This window comes from Phyllostomus hastatus, unplaced genomic scaffold (assembly GCF_019186645.2).
Source record: "Phyllostomus hastatus isolate PE091 unplaced genomic scaffold, TTU_PhHast_1.1 phas_scaffold_216, whole genome shotgun sequence".
Taxonomy (NCBI): domain Eukaryota; kingdom Metazoa; phylum Chordata; class Mammalia; order Chiroptera; family Phyllostomidae; genus Phyllostomus; species Phyllostomus hastatus.
In genome coordinates this window covers 2,772,508-2,791,122 of record NW_025334018.1, presented here as the reverse complement: position 1 = coordinate 2,791,122, position 18,615 = coordinate 2,772,508, and the positions used below count along the sequence as shown (strand labels likewise).

Genomic DNA, 18,615 nt, shown 5'->3' with positions numbered 1-18,615 from the left:
CTCTCACACATCCCAAAATGGGGACCTGGCCCACAACCCAGGCATGTGCGCTGACTGGGAATTGAACCAGCAACCCTTTGGTTTGCAGACTGGCACTTAATCCACTGAGCCACACCAGCCAGGGCCCCTGTCTATTTTTATTTCACTCTTCATAGCCTTTACTTTTTCCTCTATTTTGCGACCATATTCAACCCTTTCTGTGAGCATCCTGATTACCAGTGTTTTGAACTTTGCATCTGATATATTGGCTATCTCTTCACCACTTAGTTCTATTTTTGGAGCTTTGATCTGTTCTTTAATTTGGGCCATATTTCTTTGTCCTGGCACACCTATTATGTTGTAAGGGGCAGAGCCTTGGGTATTCCCCCAGTCAGGGCAACCCACATCCCTGCTCCCTGTGTTTTGGCACTGTATCTGGGGGAGGGGTCCAAGAGATAACAATGCCATTTCCTCAGCTCTTGCCCCACTTTCAGTCACTTCCTCCACTACCCACAAGTAAATTGGCCCCAACTGGTGCTGATTCCTGGGTGGGTGCATTTGTGTATGTTCTAGGACCTTGTGGGTCTCTCAAATGATCTCTCCTATGAGGCTGGGAGTTTCTCCTGCCACTGCAACCCCCACAGATTTTTATAGCCAGAGGTTTTGAGGCTTTCTTTTCCCATGCTGGAATCTGGATTGCACAGTCTGTCTTGCTCCCCTGTTGTTCTTCCCAGTTTATCCACAAGCAAATGTGGGACAGCCCTGTCTGCCAGCCGCTGCCTTGCGTGCCCCAGTCCACATGGTCCTCCAGCTGCCACCTTGCTGCATGTCCTCTCTTCCCTGACTGCCCATCTCTACCCCTCCTACCAGTCTGAATGAATGTTTCTTCTTTAACTCCTTGGTTGTCAGACCAGTACAGTTCTATTTTCTGGCAGTTCTGGTTATTTTTTGTTTTCAAATGTGTTGTTGTCGTCATCCTTCTTTTGGTTGTGCACGGAGCCAAATTGTATCTGCCTGTATCTCCATCTTGGCCAGAAGTCCGCATCTTGTTTTTTAATAGTAAGTTTTCTTTTATTACCTCCTTTAATTAGTCAGCTAATTAGATATTGTTTTCCTTTCTAGGGACTTAGCATAACTTTCATCTTGCCTTACTGTCTAACATTCACTGACACTTTGCTCTCCACCAGCACAACACAGACTTTAGTACTCTAACTCGACTTGCCAGTGACTCCCGTGCTGTTGCATCACATCTTAATTCCCTGTTTATATATTTTAAACACCATGACACATTGTCATTTTTGTTTTAGAGTCAATATTTATTTAGATTTACACACATATTTGTCACTTTCATTGTCCTTCCTTCCTTTCCCTCCCCTTTTTTTATGACTTAAGATTCTCTAGAATTTCCCTTAATGTGAGTATGCTGGTGGTGGACTCACTTTTTGTTTGTCTGAAAATATCTTTGCCTTCAATTTTTAAAATACTGTATTTATATTTTTTAGAGCGGGGAAGGGAAGGAGAAAGAGAGGAAGAGAAACATCGATGTGAGACAGAAGCATCCATCAGTTGCCTCTCGTACCCACCCTGACCAGGGGCCGAACCCGCAATCCAGGCATGTGCCCTGACCAGGAATCGAACCTGCGACCTTTCTCTTTGAAGGATGACACCCAACCAACTGAGCTGTGCTGGTCAGGGCTTTACCTTCATTTTTGAAAGATATTTTCACTGGGCTTTGTATTCTAGATTGCAGTGATCTTCTTTAAACACAGGGAGGGTGGCATTTCTCTCTTCTGGCTTCCAGTTTTGCTGTTGAGACGTATGCAGGAGTCTGTTGCTTCTCTGAACTTGAGCTGTCTTTATACTCTAGTTACTTTAAAACATTTTCTCTTTGCCTTTTGGCAGAGTGCAAGTTTATTTTAACTCACTGGGTTTCTTGAATTTGTGAATCAATGGTTTTCATCAAGTCTTGATAATCCTGGCATTATTTCTTTAGATTGCTTCTTTCCCTTTCTCCTCTCCTAGGATTCCAATTAAACATATTAGCTCAACTTACTTTGTCTCTTCAGGATTTCCCATCCTCTTATTATTCCAGGTTTTATGCTGTATAGTTTCTCCGATGTTTCTATAGTCTACCAATTCTTTCCTCAGCTATGTCTAAGCTGCCACTAAACTCATCTATTGATACCTTGTTTACTACATTTTAAAAATTTTATTCATTTATTTTAGAGAGAAAATGGGGCAGGAGAGATTAAGCCACTTTTTATGTTTATGCATCCACTGATTGTTTTTGGTATGTACCTGACCAGAGAGCAGACCTGCAATCCTGGCATATTGGGCCGATGCTCTAACCAACTGAGCCTCCTGGCCAGGGCTATTTATTATATTTTTCTGGCTAAAATTTGTTTGGCCCTTTTCTAAATGTGCTATGTCCATTTTTGTAGTTTCAGGCCTCCACTGAAAATTTCCAAGCTTGGCTTTTATCTTCTTGAAATACTAAGCAGTTTTCATTTGTGTATAAATTGCTGTGGGTCTGTCATTATTGTTTGGTTTCACTTATGTTACCTCATCTCCTTAACTGCTTAATTTTTATTGTGGTTGATGTTATATTTGAAAAAGTTGTTTTTATTATAATACTTTTGAAGTCTAGGTTGATGTTATGTTTCTTGAAATTTCTGCTTGCCTCTACCAAACATCCGGATATGCCAGCAATCTAGGATCATCTTATTCCTAAATCTGAGCCTTGAGGATTTCTGGACCACCCAGAAGAGCGTGAGGCTAGGCTGCAGAATGAGGACTGGCTTACTTCCGATTCATCCTTAGGGGCCCTAGTCCTGATGCTGGATCTTTACCAGTAACCCTGTCTTTAGCTGTCCCCAGATTCCAACTTTTTGTTCCTCTAGCTCGTATCCTTCAAAGCCCTCAAATCCTCTCGGCAACATTTCTCAAGTGGCAACCCGCCCCTGCCCCGGGTCAAAAGCAGCCTTTAGGGACATTTTTCCTCTTGATTCCCAGTCAATTTTATTGGCCCTTTGATGCTTCTGGGTTTTTTAAATATATATTGCACCCAATTTTAAAAATTTCTAGTGTGAATATTGGTCTGAAACTTCTAGATGACCACATTCAGAAGTGGAACCTCCCACGATGGGAGGCTCACACACATATCACAGAACTCATACTATGCAATGAAACCGCACAGCCAGGAAGACTTAGGTTCACACAGTTAGTGGTAGAGCCAGGTCTAGTCTCAGGCCTCAAGACTAAGAACTATTAAAACCCACCTGCAAAAGATCTGGATGCAAGTTTCTGTTTTGTTTTGACCTTTCTACCTGTGGTGAGGGAAGCAGTCTTGCCAAAAGATCAGAAGATGAAGTAATGACCTAACAATCTTCCCAACAACTTCATACATTCCTCCCAGGCTGACCGGCGGGGGCAAGGAATCTGATGTTCCGTGGTCTGGGGGTCGGGGACGAAGAATGCAATCCCTCTAACACCGAGACCATGGATTATAGATATCCTCGTAACCAGTTATCCCTTAACCTTCCGTGCCTCTCAGCATCTGTGGTAACTGAATCCGACTTCAAGTTCCTCTAGATCCACTTTATAAAAACTCTCTAAAAGCAAGTTGTTTTCAGAGCCAGCCTCCTCCCCCAGAAAACAAACACCAAGACACACTCACAACAAAGACCACACCATTTATTTACAAAGGCCAACGTGGGGCCTGAGGGAAGGCTGGAGGGAAGCCACACAGACATCCTCTCTGCATTGCTTGGGGCCCTTTCCTACTTGGAGAAAATGCTGTTTTTTGCGCTTCCATACTCTCAGCCACGGGTCCTCCAAGCAGCTGGGCGAAGTAGCAGAGAGGGGAGGTGACAGGAGCCTCCTCCATGCTCCAATAGAGTAACGTCCACTTCCAGATCAAGGGCAGCATTGCCACCCTCTCCTTTCCTTCCTCAAATGGAACTTTCTGGCCTGAAGGGAAATAGTGAAGAACTCAAAGAGCAGGGGCTAGGATGCCAAGGCCAGGGGCTCTGGAGGGAAAGACCCTTCCACCATTCCCTGAAAGCAGTAAGGAGAGGCTTGTAAGGCTGCTGCTCACAGCCCTGGCAGCTTCAGAAGAGGTACCTACACTACCCATGGGTAACCAGCATCCAGAGGCCCGAGGGACCTAGCTCCCCGGGCTGCACGTATTCCTGCCCCAGACTAGCCCTTTTGCCTACTTCTCTGGCGGTGGGAGCTCTGAACCAGAGATCAGCAAAGAATCCACCCTTCCACTCAACCCACACATACAGCCACTGCTGAGACAGACCCCAAACCACTTCACATCGTGTGAGGGGGTTCAAATCACTGGAAGTTGGGGATACAGGCAGTCCTAGGTTCATGGATGTATGTGAGTGAGTGCGTGAGCACAGAAGCATGTGTGTTTGAGGAAATGGGGCCAATATGGTCCCTTGTGAGCCACAGGCTTAGCTTCACTGAGCCCCTTTCACTCGAGTTCCGTTAGCATGTCCACATCTCTGCCAGGCCCGGGCCTAGACTCTCCTGACTAAAAGAGCAATTAGTGCTCCACTCCCTAGCCATCCATTCCCACTTCCAAGCCTTTTCCTCAGGCTGTTTTGCCCATTCCCCTCCTCTAGAAATCTCATGCCCTCCTCCTCTGGACCAGCCTCCTGTGGGCTGGTCCAGGGCCCATTAATTCCTGGTTCGGAGGGCTGTGTCTCATCTCCTCCTTCAGACGGGCAGAAGAGGCATCTTCCTCCCCCTGGAAGTCCCAACAAGCCCCATGAAAAAGTGCTGGGTGAAGTGACCAGATCAGGGGCTGAGGTGGAAAATCCCAGTCTGCTGCATTTGACCCTCCTTCTACCACTGGTTAGGCTGCAGGTGAGAGGGGTCAGGGAAAGAAAGAAGGAAGAGAGTTACCAAAAGCAAACATAAAACAAGCAAAACCCTAGTGGTACAGATAAAGACCCTGTTCCCAGGAGCCAGAGAGCTGGCTCCGCCTTCAGCTCTGCACAGCCACTGAGGAGCCTGAAGACTCAAAGGTGGTTGTAGGGCCAATCAACAAAACTGTGAAAACCAATCAAATAGTTCTGCTCAAGCAGGACCAGTAGAGAAGCTTCTGTAAGAGATGTAGAAGTAGAACCAAATTCTCAGACAGAGCTACAGGGTTGGGGTCCACGCCTCTAAAGCCACCCGCTGCCTGGAGAGGACAAGGAGAAGACAGAGAGGATGACAAGCTGCAGAGGGAAGGAGCTGACAGGAACCAAAGGCTGGCATCCAGGGAAGGGAGACGCAGGAGGCACGAGCCACAGGATTAGGAGAGTTGAGAGCCCAGGAGTCTCTCAATAGCCGCATTGATGTCCCCGCCTGTGGCAATCAGGGCCTGCAGGTTAGCCTCGCGGTTGATGAAGCCCATGGCGTTGAGCTGCTCTAGCTGCTGCTGGAATCTCACCTCCGGCGTCTGCACCTACAGAGGACAGGCCTTGTGAAGTGGGCAGAGGACCAGCTTCAGGAGCTGGGGGTTTACAATGGAGAGAAGACAATCTGTAGGTCTTCTCCAACATCCTCAGAGTCAACCCATGGAGGAGGGTGGGGTGACTCCAAGTGGGGACCAAGGAGCCTGGGCCCCAAGTCACTACACGACTATGCAATAATAAGCCAGGGGTGTCTTTCTTAAAATTTCAAAGTAAAAGATAGGGCTCGGTGAGCCTATATTCCTAACTCTTTCCATCAACAATCTGGAGATGTTAACAGGTACTCAAAACAGCCAAATGCCCTATGATCGGTAAGATGCGTGCTAAACACCACTCTATACCCCACCCCCAGCCATCATCGAACATACAGCCATATTAAGGCCAGACAATGGCCCAAGAAGGAAAGAACCTGTTTAATTTTAACCAACCAACCATTATTTAGGAAGAGAAAGCTTTTCATATTTGACACTCGTATAAACATCTCCTGGAAGTATTCTCCCAAGGGATGCTTAAGAAGCACTGACCTTGCCCTGGCTGGTGTGGCTCAGTGGATTGAGCACCAGCCTGCAAACCAAAAGGTCGCCAGTATTAGTCCTGGTCATGGCACATGCCTGGGTTGGGGACCAGGTACCCAGTTGGGGGCATGAGAGAGACAACTGTTGATGTTTCTCTCCTTCTCTCTCTTAAAAAAGAAGAAGCACTAGTGTAGGTCATGAACAGAAGACTCTCAGAGCTAAAAGGAGCTCAGCAGTCATAGGACACCTGGCTGTTAACAGGAAGACAGAGAAGGAAAGGACCCCTCAAGGGTCACAGAGACCCCCTGCCATGACACAAAAGGCCCACACAGGGCTCCACGCCATGCACAGAGTAACTGGGCTGAACCTTGGGCATCACTTGGTTCAGCTCTTGCACAGAGCTGAGCGTACTCACATTTCTGTTGAAAGGCCTTTCCCAGACGAGTCACCAAGGTTAAGGGGCTCACCCAAGGTCTTCTCCACTACCCCCACCCCCCACCCCCAAACCCCTACCCTTGACTTTGTAGCCCAGGGCTTTAGTTACCTCACCTCCCATAATCCTCCTCAGGTCTCAGCGATGGAGGGTGCTTTAATTATCAAAAGAATCCCATGATATAAGCAGAAGTGGTAGGCATAATAGAGCAGTTAAAATGTGAACCCCGGGGCTAGCATGCCAGGCTCAGTTTGAATCTTGGCTGCATTACTTAATAGCTTTTGACTAAGCATGTCACTTACTCTCTCTGGACTTCAGTCTCCCCCTTTTGTAACAGAAATTACAGTAACAGCTTCCTCACAAGGCTGTTGGGGAGACTAAAGTAAATGAGACACTTAGTACCTAGCACACAGTAAGTGGTATTACTATTCTCATCCTCATTTTACGGCTGTGGAAACTGAATTTAGGGAAGATCAGTAACTTGCTTGAGCCTAGAAAGTGGGAGACCAGGGTCTAAAGCCAGGTCTAGCCGATGCCAAAGCCTGCTTTGCTGTCCCCATTCTACCATGACCCCTGACACCACAGGATGGAAGTGGTGGTCCCAGCGCTAGCCCCACTGCCACGTGTACCTGTGAGCTTCCACTTCCTGCTAAAAGCTGGATCATCTGCTGCATGAGCTGCTGCTGAGCACTAGAGGCCCCAGTTGGAGAAGAAGTGGCTGGTGGGGTTGGTGAGGAGGTGGGGGCTTCGGGCGCAGGCCCAGAGTTGCTGCCTGCCGAGGGTGCGGGGGTCCGGGGCATCCCGAAGGAGCCAAGGCTGCAAATAAGAGAGACCAAAAGGTGGGAGACGGCCTCTGGGAAAGGGATGGGCAGGTGAGATGCAGAAGGAACAGCAGTTGAAGGAAACAGGAAAACACACCCTGAGAGACACGATGGCTGCTCTGAGTGGCAGGGGGAGGGGCTGAGGGGAGAAGTAGCCAAACACTGCTGCCCACCTGTCTCCCACCCTCACCTGGGTATCAGGCCGGGGGCCTCAGTCTGCAAGGTCTGCAAGCCCTGCTGGATCTGCAGCAGTGCCTGCATGGCGCGGGGGTTGGTAAGAATGGAGAGCGACTCCGGGTTCTGCATCTGGTGGGAAGCAAACAGAGAAAGGCAATGGGAGGTGGCAGGAGACAGGAAGCAGCCTGAGCCCCAAGCCAGGAGCCAAGCCCCCTTAAGTTCCACCCCTTGGGCTTCAGGGTCCAACCCTTGCCCTCAGCCTCCATCCCCTTCATCCCACTTACCTGCTGCAGGAAGACCGGGAGCTGCAGGCGGAGCTGCTCCTGAAGCTGGGGGTTCCCCGCGAAGAGCGGCACATTCACCATCATCTGCCAGGGTCAAGGTAGTAGGGGGAGGCCTGGGCCTACCCACCCTAAGAACTCCCCCACAGCCTCAGTCTCCCTCGGCACCCCTACCACTGCAGGAAATCTGGCCAGCTTTTCCAAGGATCTCAAAGTATCCTGAAGGCCTAAGTGGGACAGTGAGAGGAAATGGAACTATACTCTGGGCAATGATGAGTATCAGAAGCCAGGCTGCTCAGCCCTGGGTCTGATGACGACGAGAGCTAGCACTCCCAAGTACACAGTGCCTACGATGTGCCATGCCAAGTTCAAAGCACTTTATACACATTATCTCATTTAATCCTCACAAGTCTATGTGGAACTATGGTTATTACCAGTTTACAGACGAGGAAACCAGGAGGTTAAACTACTTGCTTAACTTACACAGCTAAGAAGTCGTGAAGATTCGGATACAAACCCAGGCAGTCTGGCTCCAGAGTGTTTTAACCACGAGGAACTGCCCCCAGTGCACCGCCCTGGGACCAGCTCCGTACCTGAGCGGCAAAGTCGGGGTTCTGGGCAAGTGTCTGCATCATGCTGCGCATGTAGGGGGCGGAGATCACATTCTGCATCAGCTGGGGGTTCTCTGAGATCTGCTGAAGCAGGGCCTGCATTTCCGGGCTGTTGAACATCCCTAAGGCAGAGAGAAGAAAGCAACCAAACAGGAGAAAAGGGGTCCAGATGGAAACCAAACGCCTCACATCAATCTACCTTAGCTGAGACACCGAGCGGTTACGAAACTCAGGAGGGCAACAGGAACACGGGCACCCAGGTACTGGGGCACGGTCCAAGTCTCTCCTGACTCCTGCTCTGGCCTGGCCCCTTCCCAGCTACTCTGCTGAAAACAAGTCAGATGGAAACTGGGTCTGATTCATGCCGCTCTGGACCGTTGCTTCCACGAGCTCAGACAACGTCAGGACTGGAAAGGACGTGACTAGAGATCACCGAAGTCAACGGCTTTCAAACCTGTCTTGGCAGCAGAGACCCTTCCCTCAAACTCAGTCTTGTGTGAAACCCAAGTGTGTCAGTGAGCTGGGCGGGAGGCCTGGGGCCTCGCCCCGCTGCTCCTTCCTCGTCCTCGTCCGAGAGAAGGCCCAGACCCCCCGGGACTCAGAAGCACACTTTTAAAACCGTGGTCAGGTTCAAGTCCCTTATTTTATAAATCAGGGAACTGAAGCACATAGAGGGGAAAGGACTTTCCCAATCAAGACATCCCCCAGGGCACAGAAAAATCAGGGCATCTACTAAAGACATGCCCACGGCCACAGGTACAGTCAGAGTCCAGGTAAGCGGGGCACCCCAAGGTCACACAGTCCACAACCTGCACCTGTGTGCACGGCAGCTCTGCGCCCCCCTTCCCCAGCCTCACACGTGCCTGTCCCAGGTCTGCCGATTCCTCTCCCGCACTCCCACCCCCACCCGACCCATTTACCCTGGGTACAGTCACCCCTGCTGAAAGCACTTAGAAGGTGGGGCCTCATTTACCCGTGAGCCATTATCAGACCACTCCCAGCGACAGCAGGGCAGGGGCAGACAACCCTGCGCCCACTGAGGGCTGAAGCTAATACTCAGGCTGCAGAGGCCCCTCTGTGGCTTCTACAGTCTCACCTCTGTCTTTAATATTCTGTAACAGTAGGAACCCCATTCAGTCCTGGGCCAGAGGGAATGCCCTGGTGACCCCACTAAGCTCCTTCCACCCTAGGACATACCTGACCCCAGGCTAGCCGCATTGATCCCAAAGGGGTTCGAGACTGTCGGGTGCACCTGGCTGGTCCCCGATCCTCCGGTGCCCTCCCCACCGGACCCGGGGGCCTGGGAGGTGGGGGGCGAGGGGCTCCAGGGGTTAGGGAGGGGCTCTCGATTCTCAGTCCGCAGAGGCTGGGAAGACGAGCTGTCGGAGTTCCCGGCCAGGGAAGAGAAGGGGTTGTTGCCAAACTGGGAGGAGGGAAAGGTTTCGGGTTAAGGATGGAAACAAGTCGGGGACAAGGGCTACGCCCTTTCTTTCTCTCATCTAGTAGCCTCCCCTTCCCCAGGAAAGGGAGAGAGATCTAAGACCTTAGAAGTCTGAGCTCAATTTTTAGCCCAATGGGCAGCTCCTCCCTAATTCTGCAGGGCGGGAGCTGGCGGATGCTAATGATTGGTAAGTGAACCCCTCTGATAACTGGAAACTTCCCATCTGTCCTGGTGGCTCTGAACATCTGGCCTCTCCTTCCCTCCGTTCCACAAGACTCTAGGCGCCACTGCCAGTGTGCGGAGAAATAACTGTGTTCCTCCGCTCTTCAGGTGCTGGGACACGGGACGCACCTTCGCACGCTGTTCCTGACACTCAACACCGATCTGCCTCTGCCTCCCCTTTTCCAACCACCTGAGTCTAGCACTAACTCCCCAGAGGCCTCTCCCTCACAGCCTCAGTCTCCTAAGCGGGCTCTGTCCCTCCAGGCACACCACAGTGGAGCACGTCCTGGGTGGCTGGTCCTCCCGAGGTCTTCTATCTCCTCCTTCCTCAGCCTCCCTCTTCAGGGAGGCTGCTGCAGCTAAACAGTCCCCCTTTGCGCCAGGTTCCCACAGCGTCACTCAGGATTATCTCAGAGACCTAGCACATGGTGTGCTGCCCACGGGAGCACCAGAATCTCCTCCCTGTGGGCCCACCAGCGCCCAGAAAAGAGCTCTGTCCAAAAGGTGTGCTTGCTGAAGAAGTCCCAGGCCCTATTCTCCTTGCTCAGCCTCTGACCTAAGCAGATTTCTGAGAAGCTTAGTCTCTCCCGACTATGTGGTTTCACATCCAGTTACTTTTACTGTTTTTTTCAAAGTGGGCCATGGGCCCTGGCCAGGTGGCTCAGTTGGTTAGAGTCCCCATATCCCCATATGCCGAGGTTGCAGGTTTTGTCCCCAGTCAGGGCACACACAAGAATCAGCAATGAATGCAGAAATAAGTGGAACTACAAATCGATGTTGCACTCCCTCTCTCTCTCTCTCAATTCAATAAGAAAATGAACAACAGGTTGGCCATGGGGACCAGGGCTGCCCAAAGACCTACTCTAGCTGTGGTTCCTTCACTGTACCAGACGCCTGTTTACGTAACAGGCCTTGCCGGCCAGTGTTTGTGCATCACGGTGAGAGTTCCGCCCCTTCAATATTTCCCGTTCTGGTAACTTGCCTGGCACCCAAGCCTGCCTTGTTCTGGGCCTTACCTTGTTCTTCGTGGTACACCCTAAGGACTGAACCTCTTTTCCTGAACTCCCTATCGTGATAACAGCTGCCATTTATTGAACATCTGCTATGTGCCTGCTACACTTACTGTAATGTTTACAATATCCCTCCAATACGACAGTTCTCAAAGTGTAGTCCTAGGACCCCTGCAAGGTTCAAAACTATGTGTATAATTCTAAGACATTATTTGCTTTTTCCACTTTCATTTTCTCATGAGCATTGAGCGAGGTTTCCACAGGCCACACACGTAACATGTGACACCGTGGCAGACTGAACGCAGAAGCTGATTTGAGACTCCAGCTGTCTTGTAGGCAGACATTAAAGAGATCCACGAAAATGTAAAACAAGGCCACTCTTTCCTCTAAAGTTTTTTTTTTTTTTGGAAAACAGTTATTTTCAAAAGAATGTGCTATTTATGTCAATGTATAATGAATTTATTGTTATTTTAAGTGAATTAATAAATACATTTTTTAATTTCCTAGTTTTAATTTCAGATCTAGTGAATACCAATAGATCTAACCCACAAAAACAAGAGCTTTTTGGGACCCTCAATAATCTTTAAGGGTATAAAGGGGCTCTAAGACCAAAATGACTGAGAACCACTACTCTAATATACTGCCTCTGTTTTGAAAATGAGGAAGCTGAGGCTTTGGAAAGGTCAGGAAACGCACCTAGAATCCCATCACCAGGACGCCCAGCGCCACGTTCTCTGGCTCACCCGGCGCGCCCCATCTCAGCGTGCGTCAGAGCCAGCTGATGTGCTTGTGATAAGCCTCTCTCCACTACTTGATTTTTTTTAACTAGGTGAAAGCATTACTTTGATACACATTTTAAACTGAATACTTAAGTAAAATTTAAAATAAACAAGTAAATTCCTTCAAAAAGTCATACTTGATCCCTACAAGCAGTTTCTATCATCTGAAAGAGCAACCCCCCAAACAACCAAGATGGTAGAGGGTGAGGCGGGGCGTTCGCTCCACTACACGCCCAGACGTAAACCAGACAATGTGGTGTCACCACAGGGACAGAAACCCAGGCCAGGGGCTGAGCAGGGTCAGAGAGACACGCTCATCTGTGGAGGCCTGGCGCAGGATGGAAGCAGCGTGAACAGGGACTCCGCAGGATGTCACGGCCCACTCAGGGTACGGTACTGTTTTCCTTTCCGAAAGTTAAAAATAACGTGAGACCTCACCCTCCCACCTGAGCACTGGTTAGGGGGTGTGTTCCGCTTTCAAAAGTCCATCAAGCTGTACACTTACGTGCACTTTTCTATCACTATATGTTATCCTTCAACAAAATGTTTTTTACATGCTTAAATAGTATACAGGGACTAAATGGTAATGGGAAAAAATACAATGAAGATTAAAAATGTTTAAAAAGCAAGTTCAAGCTATTATGAACAGCATGATACTACTTCTATAAGGCTGAAAAATATACAAAACAAAATTATAGATTATTTATGGATAGCTATATAGGTAATAAGAGAATCAAAACGACAAATGCCAACTTCAGGACAGCAGTTGGCTCTGGAGAAGGGAATAAGCCCTAAGCCGGGGAGGGCTGAGGGAAGGCTGCTACTCTGTCTGTAATGTCTTATTTGCAAATATTAACTATGTCTAGGAACATATACAAAATATTAACAATGTTCTTTAACTCGGGGTAGAAAAGAGGTGATTGGAAGAAAATAGAGGCATCCTTTGTACATAATTTATTGAGCTTCTATTCCCTTCCACGCTTTTAAAATACCCTTTTGTTTGCTTTATTTACATTTGGATTTTTGAAACATGTAAATGTGCAATGTATTTAATGTAAATGAACCTTTAAAAAGAAGAACCTAAAAAGGCACTGAAACTATATATGGCAACATGTTAGGGCAACTTAGACACAACAGAATGCTCTGTTTTTAACTATATTCCTTGTATATTTCATTGTATATTCCTTGTATATTGTAAAGAGTTCGTAAAGCATTTTTAAAAGTACATATTCCCAGAGGCTGACTCCAGAGACCGAGTCAATAAGTAGCTCAAAGGTGGGGCCCAGGAATCTCATCACTAGCAAGCCTCGGGTGATCTGCGGACCTTGCCTGAGACACTGCTGGGGTCAGCTACTTGACCCCAGGCCTGCCCCACCACCTTTGAGCTCCTGGTGCGAGAAGTTTGTCAGAGCAACGTCAAATCCCTTGGACTCCACACCTCTGCCACTTTCCTGGGGAGCTCTGCTACCATCTGCCTTAGTGCCTCGGTCCTGTGACAAGTGGGACCGCCCCGGCTATGCATTGTGAGAACCATTTTGAAGCCAAAGCCCACCCTCAGGGGGAGGGGAGGGGGCTGGGGAAAGAAAGAGGAGCCGGCAGCACCCCAGGCTCGCCTGGGTCTGGAGGTAGGGAATCTCAGGCCCAGGCAGACCCCGCCCACTGCCCCTGCCCCAGGCCCCACCTGTTCCCGTGCAGCACTGAACATGGGCTCCTGGATGTCTGTGTACATGCGACGGAGGGCATTATACCCTCCGGGGATGCTCTCCAGGTTGCTGAGGGCCCGGTCCTGATTCCGCATCATCTCCTGCATCATGGCTGGATTCCGAGCAAGCTCCATCGTCTGGTAGAGAAGGGAGAAAGAACGGACCCTGGAACCAGGGGAGCACCAAGCCTGGCCAAGGGTGGGCCTGAGGGGGAGGCCTGAATCAGGACCAGGGTCCAGAGCCCACGATCTGCCCCACCGTGGTGGAGAGTAGGGTAAACCAGGCTTCCTTCTGGTACTGTCACCTTGGCTCCAACCCTGCTCCCCTGTGGGCATTGATTCTGGTTGGCTTTTTCTAGTGAGGTACTATGACTCCCCTCCCTCGGGTTCAGGGGGTCCAGAGAAGTGTCGGTGATTGGGGAGCACAAGAAAATTGAGTAAGAATGAACATGAGAAAGGAGAGGAGGTTGAAGAGAAAGTTAACACTTTCTGAGTACCTACTACATACAGGCACCGGATTCAATAATTTACAGAATTCAAGTCACTCAAACCCCACAATAACAGTCTCAGGTAGGTATTTCTGTCCCTATTTTGCAGATGAAAAAACAGGCTGGCTCAGACTCACTGCCTGGAGACAGTGAGTGGCAGAGCCAGGTTTCAAGGCCAGGTTAGTCTATCTGACTGACGCCATCCTGTGCTTCCTGGTAAACGACACGTTGAGAAGGGAAAGGATCCACGCTGGGACAATGCTACCAACACCCTCTGCCCCTCACCCCCAGGTCTGTCACCGAAATTTGAGAGACATGATGGGGGCTTTCACTTCAGAGCCAAGGGCTCGCTCTCAATAAGAGCAGGCCTGTGTCAACTCCAGGGGACAGCAGCACATGACGGAGAACATGAGCATAGCTACTACTCGTTCCCAGCCAACGCCTTCCCTGTCCTCCTCCCCAAATCTGCTCCACCAAATCCGCTCCACACTTGTCTCTTCTTAGATACCCTTATGTCTGAGACACAACTCTAATCTTATCCCATAATCCAGTCATTCAGTAAGTATTTACCGAGTGACTCTACACAACGCAATAGTCTAGACAGTGAACAACACAATTGCAAATCCTTGCCTTAATGGAACTTAGCTTCTACTGAGTCCAGCCCTGGTGGCCACAGGTCTGCTGAGGCTGTCTTTCCTCGTCCCCTGCTGGACTGGGCCACGAGACAGAGCTCCTGAGACAAACACAAAACTGCCTCCCCTGGGTCTCCCTTACCTGCCTGGCCCGGCCCAGCCATGATGCTCCCCAAACACTCTACTATCTTCTACTGCCAGGCCTTTGCACTAGCTACCCCTCGACCCTAAACACTCCTTTTTTTCTTCTTCTTCCTTCTTATTCATTCTTCCTCCCTTGGATCTCAGCTTGGATTTTTTCCCTCTAGGAAGCCTCGGGGCCCGACGGTAGGGTCAAGACCTACTCTCTGTGCTGCTGGGGAATTCTATGACTACCTCTATGATAGTACCGATCACATTGTATTATAATTGCCTGTCTCCTTATCCCGTTTCCCTTTAACACAAGGAGTTCCTGGAAAGCTAGGCCTATGTCCGTTTATCACTATGCATCCCAAATGTGCAAAACATGGTTGCTAAGTAAACGAATGAGCAAATCAAGGTAGGACAAGGTGAGGAAAGGCTGGGCAGGCATGGCTGGGTGCCAGGTGCCTGCCACACTCTTGCCCCAACCTCTCTCACACCCACCTGCCTCATGAGCTCAGGGTTGTTGAGCATGTGGCTGATCTCAGGGTTCCGCTCCATCAGCTGCTGCATCTGGGGGTTGGCCATGATCATGTGGCGCATCAGGTCAGGGTTAGACATCATGTCTTGGACCAGTGGGTTCTCCATGATCTGCGAGAGCATCTCGGGATTGGACATCAGCTGCCTCTGCATCTGTTGCTGTAGCTCCATGAAGTTGGCGGAGCCCAGACCCAGGCTGCCCAGGCCTAGGATGCCCCCAAAGCCAGCTGCGGGGAGGGGGCAGAGTCACAGTCTGCCCGCAGGGGCCCTTCCCCACCTGGTCAGAGCCATTGAGTCCAGGTCTCCAGGATGGGCCCCTGTTCCAGTCATTCCCGCAGCCCCAGCCCTGATCCAGGGCTGGCAGAGATGTCAGCCTGCTGGACTGAGCCCTCTTTGGTGGCAGAAGCTGGGAGCAGGGTACAGTCCCGAGCAGACAGGGCAACCACTGACGGCCTGTTGAATGGGTAAATCAATATTCCCTACTTGGCCTCTTTTGTCCTCACTCAAGGTTCCCCATATCTCCAGCCCCATCTCTCCCCTCACTCTAACGTTTGCCCATGCTCCCCTTATCTAGGAAGCCCTGATCTGGGTCCTCTATCCCCATCAGACCATGAGTGGGAACCATGTTTCTCCCTTCTCTTGGCTCTCCACCAATCCCCAGTCCCAAACAGGACAGTGCCCTTCTCCCTAAAGGCTTACAGAGTATGGATGTCGTAGCATTGGGAGGGCCCTCCCCAGCCCCTGGAGAGGGACCCCCCCCACTGCTCCTCCGGCTTCCACTGCCAGCATCCGAAGTGGTGCTGCCAGAGGTGGAGGGCTGGACAGGGGTGGCAGGTGAAGCAGGCGTGGTGGAGGGTGCCGAGGCAGGGTCTGGAGTGGAGGGGGAAGAAGCAGTGGCAGCAGCCGGATCTTGAGCCCTGAGGACAGAGAAAGAATATCCTAGTATATGTGAACTCAAGAGGGGAGATAACCATCTCTGTGTTTGCTGTGAAGCTACTGCCCCAACCCAGGCCACATCTTAAGCAACACTGAAGCTGGGGTGGGATGATGCTGGGGGTAGTCAGAAAATCAGACAGAGGGAAGGAGGAGCTAGTATCATCTGTCCTCAGGGCATTCTGGGAGATGTACGTCAGGATCCCTTCCCCTGCAGGTGAGGATGATAAGCCTGCTCGGCAACCCATCCAAGGGCCACCTTCCTGGGCTTTGGCATAAGCCCTCTAGGCACAGCTGAGTGACGGGTTAGAAACTATCAGATGGGGAAAAGTGGTCCAATCGGAAGCTGGACCTGCTCCTCTCCTAAACTTACTTCTGAGGGGTCTTGATGACCAGATGGACAGTGAGCCCATCTTTGATCCCATGCTGGTTCAGTGTGTCCCCATCCTTGAGGATCTTGCCTGCGAAGATCAGGACCAGCTGATCCTGCTGAGCCTTAAACCTCCGGGAGATTTCCTCTTTGAACTGTGATCAAGAGGCAGAGGTCACTGCAAAGGTTGCCTGGACTCCATCCACCACGGGCCCTTCTTCAAGAGCCTGGGCATTCTTTGCTCCCATCTCTAGTTGTGGAAAGTCTTTTCTGCAGTCTCGACTCCATCCCTCCAGCTGCAATTAAGCAGCTCCTTTCTTAATCAAGGAGATGGACACGTGAGAGGCTGTTCCTTCAATTCTCCTCCAGGGTCTCCCACCCCAGGAAGCCCTTGCTGCTATCTGTCCCTCCCTCTTCAGTCCCTCTGCCCAGTTCCCTGAGGGGGCCCTGCCTGGGCAGCACTCTCCACCTCAGTTCCTAGAACAGCCTTGGACCCAGGCCCTGTCTCCCTCAGCCTCCTCTTCTCCGACCCCAAGTTTCTCTCCCCTCTTTATCCCCAGTCTGCTTGTAACAACTACAACACAGAGATCCCAGTTATTTATAATTGCACAAATTATTGATGAGTTAATAATCTAAGCCTCATGAAATACACATTAATTATTATTTCCATTTTAAAGATGAGGAAAAAAAAGGATCAGAGGGGTTAGGCAACTCGCCATGGTAGACTGGACTCACACTCCGAAGGCCAGGCTCTTAACCAAAACATTGCCTCTCAATTGGAACTGATTTAAATTTCCCTACTTTGCAGGGAAATTGATTTAAATTCTGGATGTAATCATTTAATAAGATTGGGGGGCGGGCAGTGATGATACTAAAGTCTGACTTGAGAAATTAGACTGCCAAATCTATCACCCCTCCCCAAATCAAACCAAACCAAACAAACACTCTAAGTAAAAATAGTGCACTTGCTAAGCAAAGGCAGCTTCCAGATTCTCCCTTCCAACCAGAAGGCCTATCTTAAGCCCCGCCTTTGTGAAATTCTGGAGCAGCCACAGCGGGGTGGCGAACATAGGAAATATTCCCTCATTCAATATGATTTTTACTGAACATCTGCACACTGTGTAAATCCCAGAGGAGCTGAGAACCAAACGGAACCGCCTGGACTTGAAAGCAGGACCTGGGCAGAGAGAAATCCTCTCCATAACGCCCGGAGGCAGAGCAAGCTGGGCGCTCACCCAGGTGCACCGTAGGCGTCGGGAGCTCTCCGCTGCGCCCCCCGCCCGCTCTCCGAGCTCAATACCTTGCCCGGCCCCCACTCAGCCTCCACGCCTCGAACCCCGACTAGTAACCGGGGCGCACACTCCCCTCAAATCCAGAGTCCTTCCCCCTTCCCTGCGCAAAGTGGCCCCACCCCACTCTCCACCACGCCCCCAGTCCAGGCCACAAGGCAAACCCCGGCCTCCTTTCCCCAACACGCGCCAAAGCTCCCCCAGATTACACTCGCAGAACGCCCCCTACCCGCCTTTCCTTCCTTCCCGCTCCTCCGAGTGCCAGCTGGGCCCCCACTCTCCTCTCCCAGGCCCTCCGGTACGCCCGACCGTCCAGAACCACCCTCTCTCTTCGCGGACCCCTCCTCCTACCCGCCCACCCCCCACCGAACTACCTCCTTAACCGAGGCTCGATCGCAGATCACAATTTCCTCCTTGTCTTTGGGGGTCTTGACGGTGACCCGAATTGGGGGCCTCGCCTCGGCCCCGTTCGGCTCCGCCATGCCGCCACCACCACCCGGCCGCCCGCCAGCCCGCCCCAGCTCCTCCTCCTCCCCGCCCGCCCGGCTGACCCCACTCGGCTCGGGTGCCTCCAGCACGCTCCTCTCCCCTCCCCTCCCCTTCCCAAGATTTCGCCACCCTCTTTGAACCATCCGCAGCCACAGCGCCCCGGGCGGACTGGGGGGGCCACTGCAACGGAATCCGCCCAGGGCTGAGCCCCAGGTCCAGCAGGGGCAACAGAACCTCTCAGGGTGACGGCCCCTGGGGGTACTCGGGGCAGGGGCGGTGTGGCACTCACATGTGGGGTGGGGGCGAGCTCCC

At 50.9% G+C, this 18,615-nt stretch overlaps 1 protein-coding gene across 1 annotated transcript; it reads right to left on the bottom strand.

Moving 5' to 3' along the window:
- Window positions 1–3,651: 3,651 nt before the first annotated feature.
- Window positions 3,652–18,362, bottom strand: UBQLN4 (ubiquilin 4). Its single transcript, XM_045816723.1, has 11 exons — window positions 18,189–18,362; window positions 16,529–16,680; window positions 15,922–16,139; window positions 15,187–15,449; window positions 13,422–13,580; window positions 9,486–9,711; window positions 8,271–8,410; window positions 7,681–7,764; window positions 7,410–7,525; window positions 7,028–7,214; window positions 3,652–5,443 (listed from the first exon to the last, which is right to left on the bottom strand). The coding sequence occupies exons 1-11, from the start codon at window positions 18,294–18,296 to the stop codon at window positions 5,291–5,293; spliced, it is 1,806 nt and encodes a 601-aa protein (XP_045672679.1). The 5' UTR covers window positions 18,297–18,362; the 3' UTR covers window positions 3,652–5,290.
- Between the last annotated feature and the right edge of the window lie 253 nt (window positions 18,363–18,615).

What these genes read in the sequence shown, in the direction of transcription:
- UBQLN4 (XM_045816723.1), bottom strand. Translation starts at nt 18,296, where the DNA reads ATGGCGGAGCCGAACGGGGCCGAGGCGAGGCCCCCAATTCGGGTCACC. An exon ending in TCAGTGCTGCACGGGAACAG is followed by an intron (nt 9,712 to 13,421) that starts GTGGGGCCTGGG and finishes CCCTCCTCCCAG; the next exon opens with TTTGGCAACAACCCCTTCTC. An exon ending in TCCCGGTCTTCCTGCAGCAG is followed by an intron (nt 7,526 to 7,680) that starts GTAAGTGGGATG and finishes GCTTCCCACCAG; the next exon opens with ATGCAGAACCCGGAGTCGCT.